At 32.2% G+C, this 15,822-nt stretch overlaps 1 protein-coding gene across 21 annotated transcripts in view; it reads left to right on the top strand.

Moving 5' to 3' along the window:
* Positions 1 to 15,822, top strand: part of LOC138325082 (EF-hand calcium-binding domain-containing protein 7-like) — a 34,458-nt gene that overhangs the window by 5,311 nt on the left and 13,325 nt on the right. For 4 of the 21 annotated variants that reach the window (XM_069270477.1, XM_069270472.1, XM_069270475.1 and 1 more), the window contains exons 6-14: positions 52 to 72; positions 3,806 to 3,929; positions 5,033 to 5,089; positions 7,915 to 7,980; positions 9,574 to 9,795; positions 10,852 to 11,232; positions 12,986 to 13,129; positions 13,482 to 13,520; positions 15,646 to 15,786. In XM_069270477.1, coding sequence (XP_069126578.1) covers positions 52 to 72; positions 3,806 to 3,929; positions 5,033 to 5,089; positions 7,915 to 7,980; positions 9,574 to 9,795; positions 10,852 to 11,232; positions 12,986 to 13,129; positions 13,482 to 13,520; positions 15,646 to 15,786 — 1,195 coding nt within the window. The remainder of the gene's footprint in view (positions 1 to 51; positions 73 to 3,805; positions 3,930 to 5,032; positions 5,090 to 7,914; positions 7,981 to 9,573; positions 9,796 to 10,851; positions 11,233 to 12,985; positions 13,130 to 13,481; positions 13,521 to 15,645; positions 15,787 to 15,822) is intronic. The other 17 variants (XM_069270470.1, XM_069270471.1, XM_069270474.1 and 14 more) reach the window with 17 other exon arrangements.

The following is a 15,822-nucleotide window of genomic DNA, read 5'->3' as shown; positions in this document are numbered from 1 at the left end:
CTTGTCCCATTTCTTGATGTTGTTGATAACAAAAGTCACTCCTATTTGTAGAGAAAATTTTACTATGAAAAGGTAACTTGTATGGCTTTCATATAGTCACCCACATCTGGCCTGAGTTCCTTGTTCATTATATACGATGTATGCATCTCATTTTGTGGCATTGCTTTGGGTATTGTGGAATGCTTCGTCACCCAATTACAGGTTACCATGTCTATGTACCCGAGTTTAATTCTGATTTATATATGAATAGCTTTTGTATGGGATTGTCTCAAGGATGATCGTTTAAAAAAGTTCATATTTATCTAAAACTCCTGCTTTACTGCATGCTAAAAGTATCAGTTCAGTTTGTGGTACCAAATATTGATACTAAAAATAGGGTAGGTTTTTTTTTTTTGGGTGGGGGGGAGATGAGAAACAATTTGGCATTTTAGCTTTAAAGGCAAATTACGTCTCCGAAGATAAAAATACAAAAAAAATAAAAGTTTCTTTATCTTAAAAACACTTAAAGATGCTCCACCGCCGACAGAGCATAAATGATATTCATCATTTGAACAATAATTGGTGTTCAATCGTATGTATATATGTCTAATTAACACAAAAACTATAATAAAATAATTCATTTTGCCTTTGGTGCATGCTCAATTAGTGCTTCATTCCATATAGGATATAGTGTCACGGAATTTTTTCGGGATGCAATTAATTATTTTTTGTAATTTTAACTTTAAGTAAAATTATAAGCTCAAACTTTTCAAAGGTGGTAATGGTGTAAAGTAAGTAACTTTTGTTACTGAAGAAAAATACTAAATCGCCTGCTCCTGTTTTTGATAGTGAAAATATACCATTTGTCAGCGGTGGAGCATCTTTAAAAATAGGAAGATTGATAACAGGTTAAAATTCTACAAATATTTTGTTGTAGCCATGTTTAGTTGGCATGGCTAGTATATTATATTCCTAGATTCATTATTTATATTGTGCATGTAAAACAGGGATACAATGTGCTGGTAAGTTTAGGTAGGGTCTGTTGTGACTGAAAGGTTTAGATGTCCTCAACATAAATTTATTATCACAAGCCCTCCACCTCTGTATCAGGAGTTGAAAGCCCGAGGTACTGATAGCAGGTTGCTTGGTTTTTTTTGGGGTACTCCAGCTTACCTCCTCCGCCTTCTCCTAACAGGATATTAAACCAAAAAAAAAGTTTTAGGCTGGGTGTTTATCATGAAGTGTGAAGGTGGTTATAAATGTAAGTTAAACATTATCTTTAAACGACTTACTATGTACTTCAATTTTTTTATTAGTAGTCTGACAGATGACCATTAAGACACGTTGGGCGTTTTGTTGTTTTTAGACTAAAAAATTAAACTGATTATTTTTCGATGTAGGAATTTAATCTTTTTGTTTTCAATGACATATACAACTGTGATATCAGATCATACAGGTTTATTAAATGATGAGACTACTATTTCATATATTTTCTTGGTACCTTAATGCTATTCACATTATTCCTTGCGCCTTAGTTTAGATGTTTGACATGTTGAACCTAGGCTAGATATCCATATTAAAATATTAATTATATATGATGTGTGATAATCATTTATATCTTATGTTGATTTAACTTTTTCCAAATTAAAAGTTATGTACATTGTATTAACATCAATTCATAGCATAATAAAATGAAAATTTAAAAAATGACTTTTGTTAATTTCGAAAACTAAGTTAAATAAAATTGCAGTTGGGAAATGGTATACTCTTAAGACGATCCCGTATTCCTTGAATACCCTCAATTTGTCGAACTGATCACATGGTCCGGACTGTTACCCAATATTTTTCCTCTAACAAAACCCCAGATAGCTTGAACAGCTATTCGTCGAATATCCCTTATTCCCCAGATAAAAATATAACCCCGTTTCATCAAATACATAGTATTAAACCATGTATTCATCGAACAGGTGTTTTGCCATTGAAAAATTTACAAGCATTCTTCTTTATGTAATACACTTTTTTTTATCTTAATACTATAAAAAAAACCACCTCATAAAAGTTCAAAATTCTTAACATCATGGAAATTGAAATGTGATTGACACATATTGTTTGTCATAGTTTGAGTCCAAACATTTTGAATATCGATGATCAATAGTGACCAACATTGGTTGAGTTGAATACTCTGTATTCCTCGAACTATTGATCTGCTGTTCTAGTTATAGGGGTTTTACTGTATTTTGCAAAAAAAATACACTTTCTAAATATGAAAATGTTAAGTGTATCAAAAATTAAAAAAAAACCTGTTAAAATTGTATGAATATAATGGTCTTGGTGAACTTGAGGGCTAGATGTATCATTTGGGATGACCATATACTGGGATATGGTTGAAAAAGTGACACATTTTTATTACAGTTTTTCTTTTACAAGAGTATATTCATCATGATTTATTTTCACTGTTAGTATTAAGTTGGTCATTTTATCTACTGCATGACAGAAAGGAGTTTCTTGGTTGCCTGAATATTATATTCACAATTATTGTAATTTTTTCTTAACAATTCAAATGTTATAATAATTGGCAAAAGGTGTTACAGGAGATATTGGTAAGCATGATACATTATCAGGGTCTGAGTCGTCATCAAATTCTATTATCATTGATTATCATTGATATGTGGATGGAATGTGCATTGTGTATAGCATGATAGAATGCAGATATACAGGTATACAATGCATGTGTCACATGAATGTTGATGTGTTCACATTATAAATATATAGTAAAACACAGTAACTGTGTTGCAAAGTACAGAGTTATTTGCCCTTGAGGTTACCATAAATGTTGATTGGTCATCAGGGCAAGAAATATCCCAGGTCCGATGGGCCGAGACCGGTAAAATATGCTTCCATGCAAGTGAAAATTGGTGTAAACTTGCCCGGTTTAAATTTTAATATCCCTGTTTTGGATAAAATTAGACTGAAATCTAAAATTTGGGCAAGTGCTTTTCAAAATCAGTTTCTTGCCCTAGTCATATTTTTATGAATATTTTTTAGGAAAACAACAGGATTGTTGTTCACAAAAAAACCTACAGTCCAACCCACTCAATAAACAAACTAGGATAAAACAAGATCCTTGTTTATATGAATGGAATTGAACTCTGTAGTATGAAAAACCGTATACAATTGTAATATAATGACATTCTTTTAGGAAAAGATATTGATTCTCCTGATTTATTGACTTTGATGAAATAATAAGCTGTGCTTGAATTGCCTCTTTTCAACCTATAGAATAGAAAACAATCTTAGAAAGACAACGAGAAAAAAAAAAAAAAATCAAATCTATATACTATTTATTTAAAATGATATATTCCTTCTGTAGATGTAATAATAAACTGTCTATCAAATTAAAGTGAATAGTTGGGCAAAGGGAGGCTAAAGTTGGTAAAAATGGTGTGAATGTATCCAGTATAATTTCTTATGAAATAGCAAAATAAAATTTCCTGTGAAAATCGTTCTGCATGCAAAGAAATAATGGGCTTTTCCATTATTTCAATGCCTAAAACTGGACAACATAGCAGAACTTGACAGTCGTTTTGATATGGAAGGATTTTTGGAAGGTCAATGCACACATTTAGACTGGTTTTCTTTGCCGACGATTCACTTTAAATAATTTCTTTGTAAGTAATTTGAATAAAATGACTAAAGGTATCAACAAAAAAGATGTTTTAATCTAAACTTATATAGATAATGTAAGAAACAGTATCATTATGGTATTTTAGTTTTGTAATCTGGATTGAAATAAAACGTAATAAACCATATCATTCTGGTATTTCAGTTCTGTAATCTGAATTTGGAAATTTCAAAGCAACTCCGTCAGAAGAACAGAAAACGTTTAGAGAGAGCAGAGAAGGGAGAGAGAAGAAGCAAGAAGGTTGAGAGTTTCTCAGACTCAAAAAGAGGTGAGTTTTAGTTTCATACCTAAATTGTTTGATTTTTTCATTATTTTATAATCATATCTGATGAAGATAAAGTTATCAGTTTGTAGGAGACAGTGAAGTGGACTAGAGCTCATTTGTGAGGATAGTGATAATTAGTAACATTTATTAACGAACTAGAGGTGTAACGGTAATCATCGAAAACATCAGTAAACAAATGACATGTTTTATCAACACCATCTAATTAAATTTAGATTTCTAATGAAACATGGAAAAAAATATTTAAAAAAAATTGAAAGGGAGTTGACTTTATCAAAGAAAGCAAGTACAAAATGTACTGTATTCGACCCATTAAGTGGCCATTTCCCTATAAGCACCCCTTCCCTTTTTGAGGCATCATTTCAATTGCCCGGGCAAAAGACCAAAGCTATCAAAATTTAATAGGTTTGCAATAATTTCATCTTATTTAGCACCTTTTCATTAATGCAATTTTTTAAATGCCTTGGCGCTTATTGGGTCGAAGACAGTATATGATCTGATCACATGATTTATTAATAATGATGAATATGCATGTTAACTTTAGACGTCAAGTACATTAAAAAAAATTTCTTAGAAAAAATGTAATGTATGTCAGGGGAAACTGGTAATGTAAGTCAGAGAAAGAAAGATGAGTCGTCGTTATATAAACATAGTAACAGTATCATAGAAGCGTGATATGTATTATAGAAAGCAGTCTTTTACATGTTGTGTTATATTAGCATTGTACCTGTGAATGTAAAGTAGACTTACATATTATAGTAGAATCTGATCCATGTGATCTTTATTCAGTGTTGTATTCCCCTTTATATACTTTTTTATTTACAAAATAAGCTTTGTTTATATTATGTTGTTTTGATTTCTATTTTATTGCTAGAAAATATTATTTTATCATTAAATTTCTAATGAAGCAATGTAATATCACAAACGTATATTTATATTCGCCTACATATATATGCAGTCTTACTCCTATATTTTATTATCATCTTACACATGAATCCAATATGATCACCAATACCTAGACGATCCCTGAGTTTGTCATTAGGATTTTACCTGTACAGGTAACATTAGGATTGAATTGCTTTCCCCAGGTGACAGTGCCTCTATGGGCTCACAGATTTCAGTGAAATCCAATTCCTCACAGCGCAGTAAGCTATTCATTATACTTCACCAAACACTGTGTTCCAACTTGGTTTGCAGTTCTAAACAATATATATATATTCCAGTTTGCTTTTTACCCCCTTACCACATTGTTTTCAGATTATTACGTAGAGATAGTTTGCTAATCCAACCCTATATACCTTAATTGAGCACTGTTTGACTGACCCACCCAAACCATATATATACTGACTATTTGAAATTCATTACATTCTACAGTATATCATTACTGCTTTCACGCTTTATTTCAGAATTTTCAGCTTGCATTTGAAGATGTTTTATGATACTGATGATAGTAGCTAATGTAAATGATACTCTACATTTAAGATTTAATGACTATCTTTATGTTCATTTCACTTTTATATTGTGTAGAAGACATGGCAACATATATTTGCGTGTATGAGAGTGATTATGTAAATTGAAATCTTTTTCATCCCCTATAAATATTTTCCCTGAACCCTATATACATGTAGGTCCGGTTCTGGTAAATGCCTACTACATATACATATATGATACATTAACTTTCATACCGTATATAGATTTATGAACTGTATCCTAGCTACAGATACCTTTATAACACATGTAATGCTATGTATAGGCACTGGAATCCGAATCAAATTGGAACATATTTGCTGGTACATTCTAATCTATCAAAGTTATTTCCCTTTATTTCATTTAAGTATTGTCAGTACAGGCAAGAATAGAACAAAGGGAAGTAACTTTAATAGATCAGACTGTTGCTGGTATCACCTACCGTTATCATTGATATTATGCAGTGTATAAACAGTTATGCTTGGCTAACCACTACAATTAAGTGAGAGGAAGCAATTTTATTAATAAAAAAAAATTTGACCAACAGATTTCTTAATTTGAAAAATACTTTAACCACCATTTCTTCCAAAGTTTGTTATTATTTAGTCACAAAGCTATACTGTTTGTGGATTGTATTAAGTTCACGTTGTTGAGGGTCTTGCATGAGGTGAAATGGTTTGTAGCTTTTATCCCCATAGTAATATATAAATGGAGGATGCTGGTTTACATATTTTTACCCTAAATGAAAATAAGGACTTCACGACATATGCATTGTCACTCTTGCAAACACACGTGTTTGTAAACTACAAAATACCACTTTTCTCTGTTAAAGTAATCACTATGTATATTAAATTTAAGATCTTAGTTCTTTAGTTCTCTCACTTTTATTTTGATTTCATTATTATGTGTTTTTTGTTTTTTGTTTGTTTTTTTTTACTGGAAAATGTATGAAAATTATAATCAAATGTTGGAAATGTGTATAGAGTATGTCAGTAATGAGAAAGCAATATGTTACATTTTAATAAATTTTACATTTTGTTCAAGGGTTAATATGCTACGAGAATTTCAATACAATGTATTTTAGAGTTTAAATTGTCCTATGCTACCTTGAAAGTTTCTGTAGGTAAAAATATTCTATGGATCTGCAAGCTGTTTATAATGTACTTCTGCAGTTCTACATGTTTTCTAAAAATCCTGCTGTTTCATATATGTTCTAAACTATATGGTTTTATTGTACATGTGTGGTCAAGCTTTCAGTGACCGGCCTTTATCTGCCATGTCCAGCAGGTCCATGTCTTCTCAAAGATGTAAGGTCAATGTTTAATTTGGATGGACACTGGTCAAATGCTTCTGTCACACTCTAAACCACAGGTCAAAATGTAGTGGTCACAGCTGGCTTGCATGACTCTACCTGTGCTGGTCTGCTTGCTTCCTTTCATCACTTGCCATAATAGAATTATTTATCTGTGTGTAAAGCCTTCAACCACAAGGTCACCAACAAATGTGAGGGTCGATTATAAAATTCACAAAGTTTTAGAGTCAGCAGAGGTGTCATATACATATGGAATATGTTACTGAAATTTACAATTCTAGATATATAACAGATAAATTCAGTTGTTGGTTTTGAGTTGAATATAGGTATAAAAAGTGTTCACTCACACGATTGATGTACACGTTAACTGTAGATATTCACGAAATGGTAGATGTACATATATGCACTTACATGATATATTACATCTACATTTACTACACATCCATCAAATCACCGGAAGCATTATTGATACTTTCACTATTGGTCTATTCACTGGATTTAAGATGTGTACTGGATTTACTACGTTTATATTCACTTGGCAGATAATAATAAGTACACAGAGTTGGTTTTTGAATTTGATTTAAAACTAAAAGAAAATATTATGATTGTTTTAAACTAAGAAAAATTAATGGTAGTTGTTATCGAACTAAAAAAATTGTCATTTATTTCATTAGTTCAGTTTTGAATGATTTGCATTTTAGGGTAAAGAGAGAAATGTGATACATTGTTTATTGTATATTCAAGTGATGTATCAGTATCTGAATTTATGAAAATCCAGGAACATTTGTAGGTGCTTTATGGTACTTAACTGGTTATTATGATATTAAAAACAACTAGAGTATGGGATTTGGAGATGAATGATTAGGGAGTAATATATTTAATGTATATATAGTAAATATACAACTAAAAAAAAGTACGTGGTCATGTTAAGTTGAATATATATAAAATAAAACTCAACGACCTTCCTTTTGCCATTTCTTGATTGCTCTTAAGGAATCATATATAATATTAATATTCCTAAAGAGCCATCAAGAAATGGCGAAAGTACAAGAGGAAGGTTATTGAGTTTTATTTTATATAGTATACACATAAAGTGATAATAATTCATATGATCTTCATTATAATGTATCAATGATGTATCGATAAAACTAATTTAAGTGATGTTGATTTTTCACTCAATGTTTTCTTCAGCGTCTACTAGTAGAATGATGGGGTCCACTTCTTCTCTCCGATCAGAATCGAATAAAACAATGGAACGTAAGACAATAACTTCTCATCACTGTGTTATGCTTCACAGCTTGTCATATGGTTTGCGGGCATGTAAGGGAGAATACTCTTCTTCTTGTCTGATATATACCATTAACATTATAGTCGTAATGACACAATATGTTTGGAAGAGAAATATTGGTGAATTCTTTGGTATTAAATCCTTTGTAGACTTTTAATACTGCTTTACTATTGCAAGACATGCTCTGATATAAAGCATGGTAATTTTGCTTTGTGAATAAAAACAGTTGAATTTTATCTTGCTGCTTCGTTTAAGGTGAAGAATATTGTCTAAAAGCATAATAGTTTAGGTCTTTTTCTCAATTCGAAAAGTCAAATGAAATAAATGATGAAAATACTACTAGGTCTATTTAAAAACATTATGTTAAACTTCTGTTGAATGCTAAGAATCAGTGTGAGTGATTTATATGTCTCTGGATCATGGATGATCGCTTTTATTATCTTTCCTAATTCACAGTACATCTGCATTTCACAATTTCGTCATATGTGATCAATATATGATGATTTTTAGCTTTGGTAATGGGACTTCTGTCTTAAACCCTCACTATTGTTCTGTAAACTTTCTTGTTTGATAGGCTTACGAGCTAAATGCTTGTTTGAATTCGACCACAGAATCACTTACTGAATGTTCATTGTATAGATATCTTCACTGGTTGTCATGATTTCTCCTGAACCATGGATGTAGACAATTAAGGAATTTATTTGTTCGAGACAATAAAATATTCATTGCTCAAAGACGAACCATGAATATTGCTACCAATGAAATATTTTGATGGATCCAAAGTCATTTTTATTTCAACAGATTTTATTTCATAAAAATATGAAAAGGAATCGAACAACAGGCTACGCCTATACAGGTTCCAAAGTCATGAAGGAAATATTTCATTGATTACGTGATATCAACATTTTATATCGTAAATCTGCATTGGGCATATATTTCTAAAATTATAATATAGTATGTGTAATTGTTCCTGTTGTTGGTTTATGTTGACTGGTTTCCTTGAAAAAAGATTTAATTTTCAAAAGGATAACGTCATAAAGAAGTATTAGATAAAGAAACTCGGATATTGCTATGGTAAAAATCAGTCTAAATGAAAAGTTTGATTTCTTTATTCAAAACCTTGATTTGAGAGATGATGATAAATGCCTCACAACGTGAATTACCACAGTACATATACACATATTGATGGAATTGATCCTATCACCAGTTTTTCAAGTTTGAAACTCATTTCTAGTCATTAAAATGGATGTTCTAGAAAATATGTTCGACTGAAATTTGTAGGTTATTATTTCTTTCGTTAAAAAGAAATCAGCTCTATTGGAATACTCAAATTCATTTAGATTTTGAAGAATATTATGAAAACGAAACATGAAAGACAAATGAATGAAAAAAAACATGTTAACATGATAAATCCTGATCTATGTTTATTTTGAAGACAATGATTTAAATTTTGACTTTGAATATGTAGATACACATTGTGTATGGTTTTAGAATAATTTATCAACAATCCTCTTAACCTATTAGTTTTACATTTAATACAAGTTTTGTACAAAATTTGAAAGATGATGACGAAGATGCTATGGAGGAGATCCCAGAAGATGTAGAGGAAAGTGACGATGATGATGACGACATCCAAACGTCTATGACGTCATCAGAAGTCAAAAGACAGGGTATAAAATCTACTGGATCATCTTACAAAACCAGTATGGAAACTGACCTCGGATCCAAGACCTCAGTAAGGTCGTCCTCCGGGGGGTCGTCTGCTTACTCTTACAAAACCAGACGTAAGATGTTTGCCATTTTGAGACCTCCCCAACCCTGTTGTTGGCTGATGTTGTTGTTGTTCTCATGTTTCTTTGGAATTTCACAAATGTTTCACCTTTTGTTTCCTGGTGCTTATCCTTTATGTCACTTTAAAGAATCCATTCGTCAACGGTTTGGTTCCACCACGGAGACGACGTCTGATAATATACTATTTACAAATGTGGTATTTAAATGCATGACACTACGGTTGTTTACCTTTAGGATTTCTTAAAATGTTGTTTTAGTGTGTGGAATGAGTGTTCCATTTTGTTGAAGTTTCTTTTACACGTTGGCATGTCGGTTCACCAGTTGCATTAGTGTTGCAGGTATCTGTCAAAGGTGAAATGAAAAGAAATACATGTTGATTCATAAATTATGTTACATTTTCAATATTTTAATATTCTGTTATATTTAGAACATAAATCAACCTGATGTAGAAAGTTTATTTATAGCTGCAATGGAAATAGTGAACAAGACATACTAATTAACCTAAGCAACGAGTTTTATTAAAAAGATATCGTTTTGAAAAAAAATTCTATCCAAATGGCAATATCCGTGACGTCTTAGCAACTTAAGAACACAATTTTGCAAAGATTGATTCTTATTTTCTAATTTGAATTAATGAATTTATCAACGTTTTCTGCTTTGATGGTTACATGTCAAAAGTTATAGCATTCTGAAAGTGTAACACTATTTATGGGAACCATGTGATTCTTAGGAATTTTGTTATCAGATATTTTTGACACCTTGGTAAAAACTTGTTGAGCACGAGACTGTTGAGTACTGGTCATTTTTCATAGTCACTCACAACTGGAAGTTGTAGAGATCTATGGTTGCAGATTGTAATGAAATGGGTAAGTAAGTTCAGTCTTTGTTGAATTCTTTCATTGTGTATAGCAACGTTTTTATGCAGCCACATGGTATTTATTTCAGAAAATAATGTGGGGCCTTGAACTGAATTGAGCTTTAGTCATTATTTACTTATATTATATCTCTATTACTTGTGATAAAACTTTATAATCACAATTCTATAACAGAGGTTGAACGGTCTGAGGATATAAATCATTCACCCAAACAGTCTGCCAGCAGATCTACAACTTCTGTTAGGGAGGGTGCTGAATACGGCGACAGGGCAGACGTTCAAAAGTCAACAACATCGCTTCCTCAGCCTACACCAGCTAAGTCAGATCTCCGATCATCTGCAGCATCTGTTCGCGAATTGGAACAGAAATCAGAGGCTGGTGACAAGGATGGTATTGGATCCTGCGCATCGCTTCATCAATCTATGGACGATGACCAAGTGTCCGTACAAAATCCAACAACGTCTCTTCACAAGTCTCTGGATTCAGCAGAATTCGGTTCACGAGTCTCTGTTAAATCTCAGAAAGCACGAACACCAGTGTTCTACGCTGAACCTAGTAAGATGACATTAAAGTTTGGTGCTTGATTTCCTGCAAAATATCCGCCAACATCATCAACCTTACCGCTTGTCCATCGCCTGCCAGAGCCAATGATCCCAGTTATTTATTTGTCCACCCGAATCGAACTCTCTCTAAGTAATTGATAAAGACATACAATTGTGATACAAGGTGCTTTTCAAATAGTGCTTCCAAAATGTATAATGCTGGCTTGACTTTCATCGCTATTATAAAGCAGTAAGCATCTCAGGAATTATTGGTAATCAATATGACTTATGTTTTGTATGGATTTTGAAAAATATGTATTGTGATCCGTAAAAAGATATTTGACCAACGTCTTGCTGAGATGATTCCGAACTAGAATTGCCGTTCCTTAACCGAATATTGACATCACATAATTTCAGTGTTTTAATTGTGAATTTGGTTAGTTAAATAGTAAGATTTGGTACAACTTAAGAACATTTATATATTAATTGTATACAGGTATGAAGTCTAAAGGGATGATCAATTTTCTTGGAGTGTAATATTTACTATACATCACTGTCATGTAAGCATAGGCGATCTTTATAATCGGATGGTGTAGTGGTTAAGCCACTCGCCTTTCACGGACGTGAAAAAGTTAGGGGTCACCTGCCCGATCACGTGGGTTTTCTCCGGGCATTCCGGTTTCCTCCCACACAAAGATCCCTCGCGCGCTTACATCCAGGCCATCGAGAGTGAATAATTAAACATATTAATTGAATAAGTACATATCGTCGGAGTTTAGGAAAAAAAACAAAAATTATAGATATATACATGATAGCTAGTTATCCACTGCATCAGTCTGATTCACAATACATGTTTTGTAAGTTTCTTTCCTTTAATTACTTTGTAATTGTTCCAGTACAGTATAAGATACAAGATGTCTTGGTATATTACAATGGTTTAATTGAATAGTTTGCTAGGTGCCACATAATGTTCTTTTTATATTGCTTGCAGGTAAAATGCTTTAATGCGTTTTGTCTTTATTCCTTACTTTATCTTTATTCCTTACTTGTCTTAATCTCATAAGGTAGCATTTGAGTGATAAACCACTTCAGCTTCATTGCATTTTCTTCGATATAACATTTTAGACGACAATTTTATTCCTGCTTTGATTATTAGCAAGCGATAATATTCCATTTTAAATTGCCGTAGTCTGCTTATTTCTTGTATGGATATTTATAAATCTTTACCATGGTACGTTTTGATTTTCTGTTATATGGAAAAATAAAACATTGAAATCCCTTTCTAATTTTACGGAGGCGTCACAAGATGCGTTAAGATGCATGTATTTTGGGAAAAAATACATGTGATTGTATTTTTTAAACAAACATTACACATACCAATTTTGTTAATTCCATGAACTTCTGCATCAACGGCTTTGTCATATAAAACGCATTTTTGATAACTGAATTGAAAATGTATATTGACGCTTAAAAACCCAGTGCTTTCCCTAATAAAATGCTTTATACTGTTAAATATTTACAAAACTATATCTACGTTCAAACATTTGAAACTCTACGTGAATATAAGATACGTATAAAACCTGAATTATTATACGTTAGAGGTGATACACCTTTTGATTCATCTGTTGGTAGGTTACAGGTTGATATTAATAATAATATTGCAATAGTCTGTTATTCATTTATTGTAGTTTGATAATAGGATTAGACGAATATGAAACAGAAAAATATGCATGTATTAGTAAGCCATCTGTACGCTATTTCATGAGAAGACAAAAGAAACGGGGATGATGAGGACGCTGAGGAGATAGAGGAGGAAGAAGAGGAGGTTGTAACATCCTCCAGGAGAAGGAGTAGTGCAGGGTCTAAGGCAGATCTATCCTCGTCCTACAAGTCACGCCTCAAAGGCTCCGGTACTTGTTATATATCTTCTGGCATTTTATTCCAGTCAAGTGTACTTTACTGAAACGAGTTCTTATTTTTTGAACTCCTAAATGTCTTTTTTTTTATTTTGACCAAAATACTTCTTACTGATTGCTTATCTCTTATTGTCCTCATACAAGCAAAGTTAAGGGAGATTTTGTTAATCGAATGTGACTAAAATTGGATTTAAAATCAATCTTACTCTATGTTATACCAGAATAAATATCTGACTTACGTTGTAAATTTGTAAACAGATGATGTTTAACATGACGTTAAGAGATGATTATTTGAGTTTATGAACGTTTTTAAAATGATTAAGGACGTTTGATTTTTGTTGGACAGGGGATCATATACATGGTTCACATGCATCCTTAAGATCAGGTATCCGGTTTTTTCTCTCTCACTAGATGTGCGGATGTGTCATGGCAGTACAATCGTTTGATGTATCTTTGTACATTGACTACGTTTGCTCTTTAAAATCAAGATTTTTCTACGATATTTTTGACACCAGAATTAATGTGTATCACTGTGCCACATGATTTCGATCCTGACTAATGCTTCACATTATAATGGTGTCAGCACCAAAATTGTGATATTTGGCATTGGTTAAGATGATGCAAATAATGTTTTATCAATTGTTGGTGCTGGCTATCAGATCTATTTAAAGTTTAGCCAGAAAGCTATCTGCAATCTCTATAATACTCGTTAGAGATGCCTATAGTTTTATATGCTTTGCTTAAAGGGGGAAAATAATGTCATTTTTAGATTCTCTAGATATCATAACGATATTTGGTTGCCTCTTGCTTTATGTGATCATGATCATGGCGGTACTCCAGTTTCTTGATTACGAGGTAAATGACAAGCCTCTTTGGTGCTTTAATTCCTGACGTTATACGCAAGACATCGGGACATATTTCACTCGTATGCTGCTGCATATACATTTATCTTTTATTTCACTGATTAATATGTATGGGTTTTGAAAACATATATTGTGATCCGTAAAAAAGATATTTGACTAACGTTTTGCTGAGATGGTTCCGAACTAGAATTGTCGTTCCTTAACCGAATTTTGACATCGCATAATTTCAGTGTTTTAATTGTGAATTTGGTTAGTTAAATAGTAAGATTTGGTACAACTTAAGAACATTTATACATTAATTGTGTATCAATTTTCTTGGAGTGTAATATTTACTATACAACACTGTCATGTAACCATAGACGATCTTTATAATCGGGTGGTGTAGTGGTTAAGCCACTCGCCTTTCACGGACGTGAAAAGGTTAGGGGTCACCTGCCCGATCACGTGGGTTTTCTGCGGGCATTCCGGTTTCCTCCCACACTAAGATCCCTCGCGCGCTTACATCCAGGCTATCGAGAGTGATTTGCATAAGTTGTATAACTTGTTTCGTAATCGATGTAAAATATATAAAGTTTATATTATTATAATATACAGTGCCATCGAAGATTTCAAATTTGTTATGAATAATTTAACATATTAATTGAATAAGTACATATCGTCAGAGTTTAGGAAAAAACAAAAAAAATATAGATATATATATGATAACTAGTTATCCACTGCATTAGTCTGATTAACAACAAATGTTTTGTAAGTTTCTTTCCTTTTATTACTTTGTAATTGTTCCAGTACAGTATAAGATACGAAATGTCTTGGTATATTACAATGGTTTCATTGAAAAGTTTGCTAGGAGATACATAATGTTCTTTTGATATCGCTTGCAGGTAAAATGCTTTAATGCGTTTTGTCTTTATTTCCTTTCTAGTCTTAATCTCATAAGGTAGTATTTGAGTGATAAACGACTTCAGCTTCATTGTTTTTTCTTCGATGAAACTTTTTTTTGACGCCAATTTTATTCCTGCTCTGCTTTGATTATTAGCAAACGATAATATTCCATTTTAAATTGCAGTTGTCTGCTTATTTCTTGAATGGATATTTATAAATCTTTACCATGGTATATTTTGATTTTCTGTTATATGGAAAAATAAAACATTGAAGTTCCTTTCTAATTTTACTGAGTCGTCACAAGATGCGTTAAGATGTATGTATTTTGGAAAAAATATATGTGATTGTATTTTCCTTAAACAAACATTACACATACCAATTTTGTTAATTCCATGAACTTCTGCATCAACGGCTTTGTCATATAAAACGCATTTTTGATAACTGAATTGAAAATGTATATTGACGCTTAAAACCCAGTGTTTTCCGTAATAAAATGCTTTATACTGTTAAATATTTTCAAAACTATATCTACGTTCAAACATTTGAAACTCTACGTGAATATAAGATACGTATAAAACCTGAATTGTTATACGTTAGAGATGATACACCTTTTGATTCATCTGTTGGTAGATTACAGGTTGATATTAATAATATATTGCAATAGTCTGTTATTCATTTATTTTAGTTTGATAATAGGATTAGACAAATATGAAACAGAAAATATGCATGTATTAGTAAGCCATCTGTACGCTATTTCATGAGAAGACAAGAGACATGGGGATGATGAGGACGCTGAGGAGGTAGAGGAGGAGGAAGAGGAGGTTGTAACATCCTCCAGGAGAAGGAGTAGTGCAGGGTCTAAGGCAGATCTATCCTCGTCCTACAAGTCACGCCTCAAAGGCTCCGGTACTTGTTATATATCTTCTGGCATTTTATTACGGT

This window comes from Argopecten irradians, chromosome 6 (genome assembly GCF_041381155.1).
Source record: "Argopecten irradians isolate NY chromosome 6, Ai_NY, whole genome shotgun sequence".
In the NCBI taxonomy this organism is placed as follows: Eukaryota; Metazoa; Mollusca; class Bivalvia; order Pectinida; family Pectinidae; genus Argopecten; species Argopecten irradians.
The sequence above is the reverse complement of the archived record's forward strand: the minus strand, read 5'-3'. Positions and strand labels throughout refer to the sequence as shown.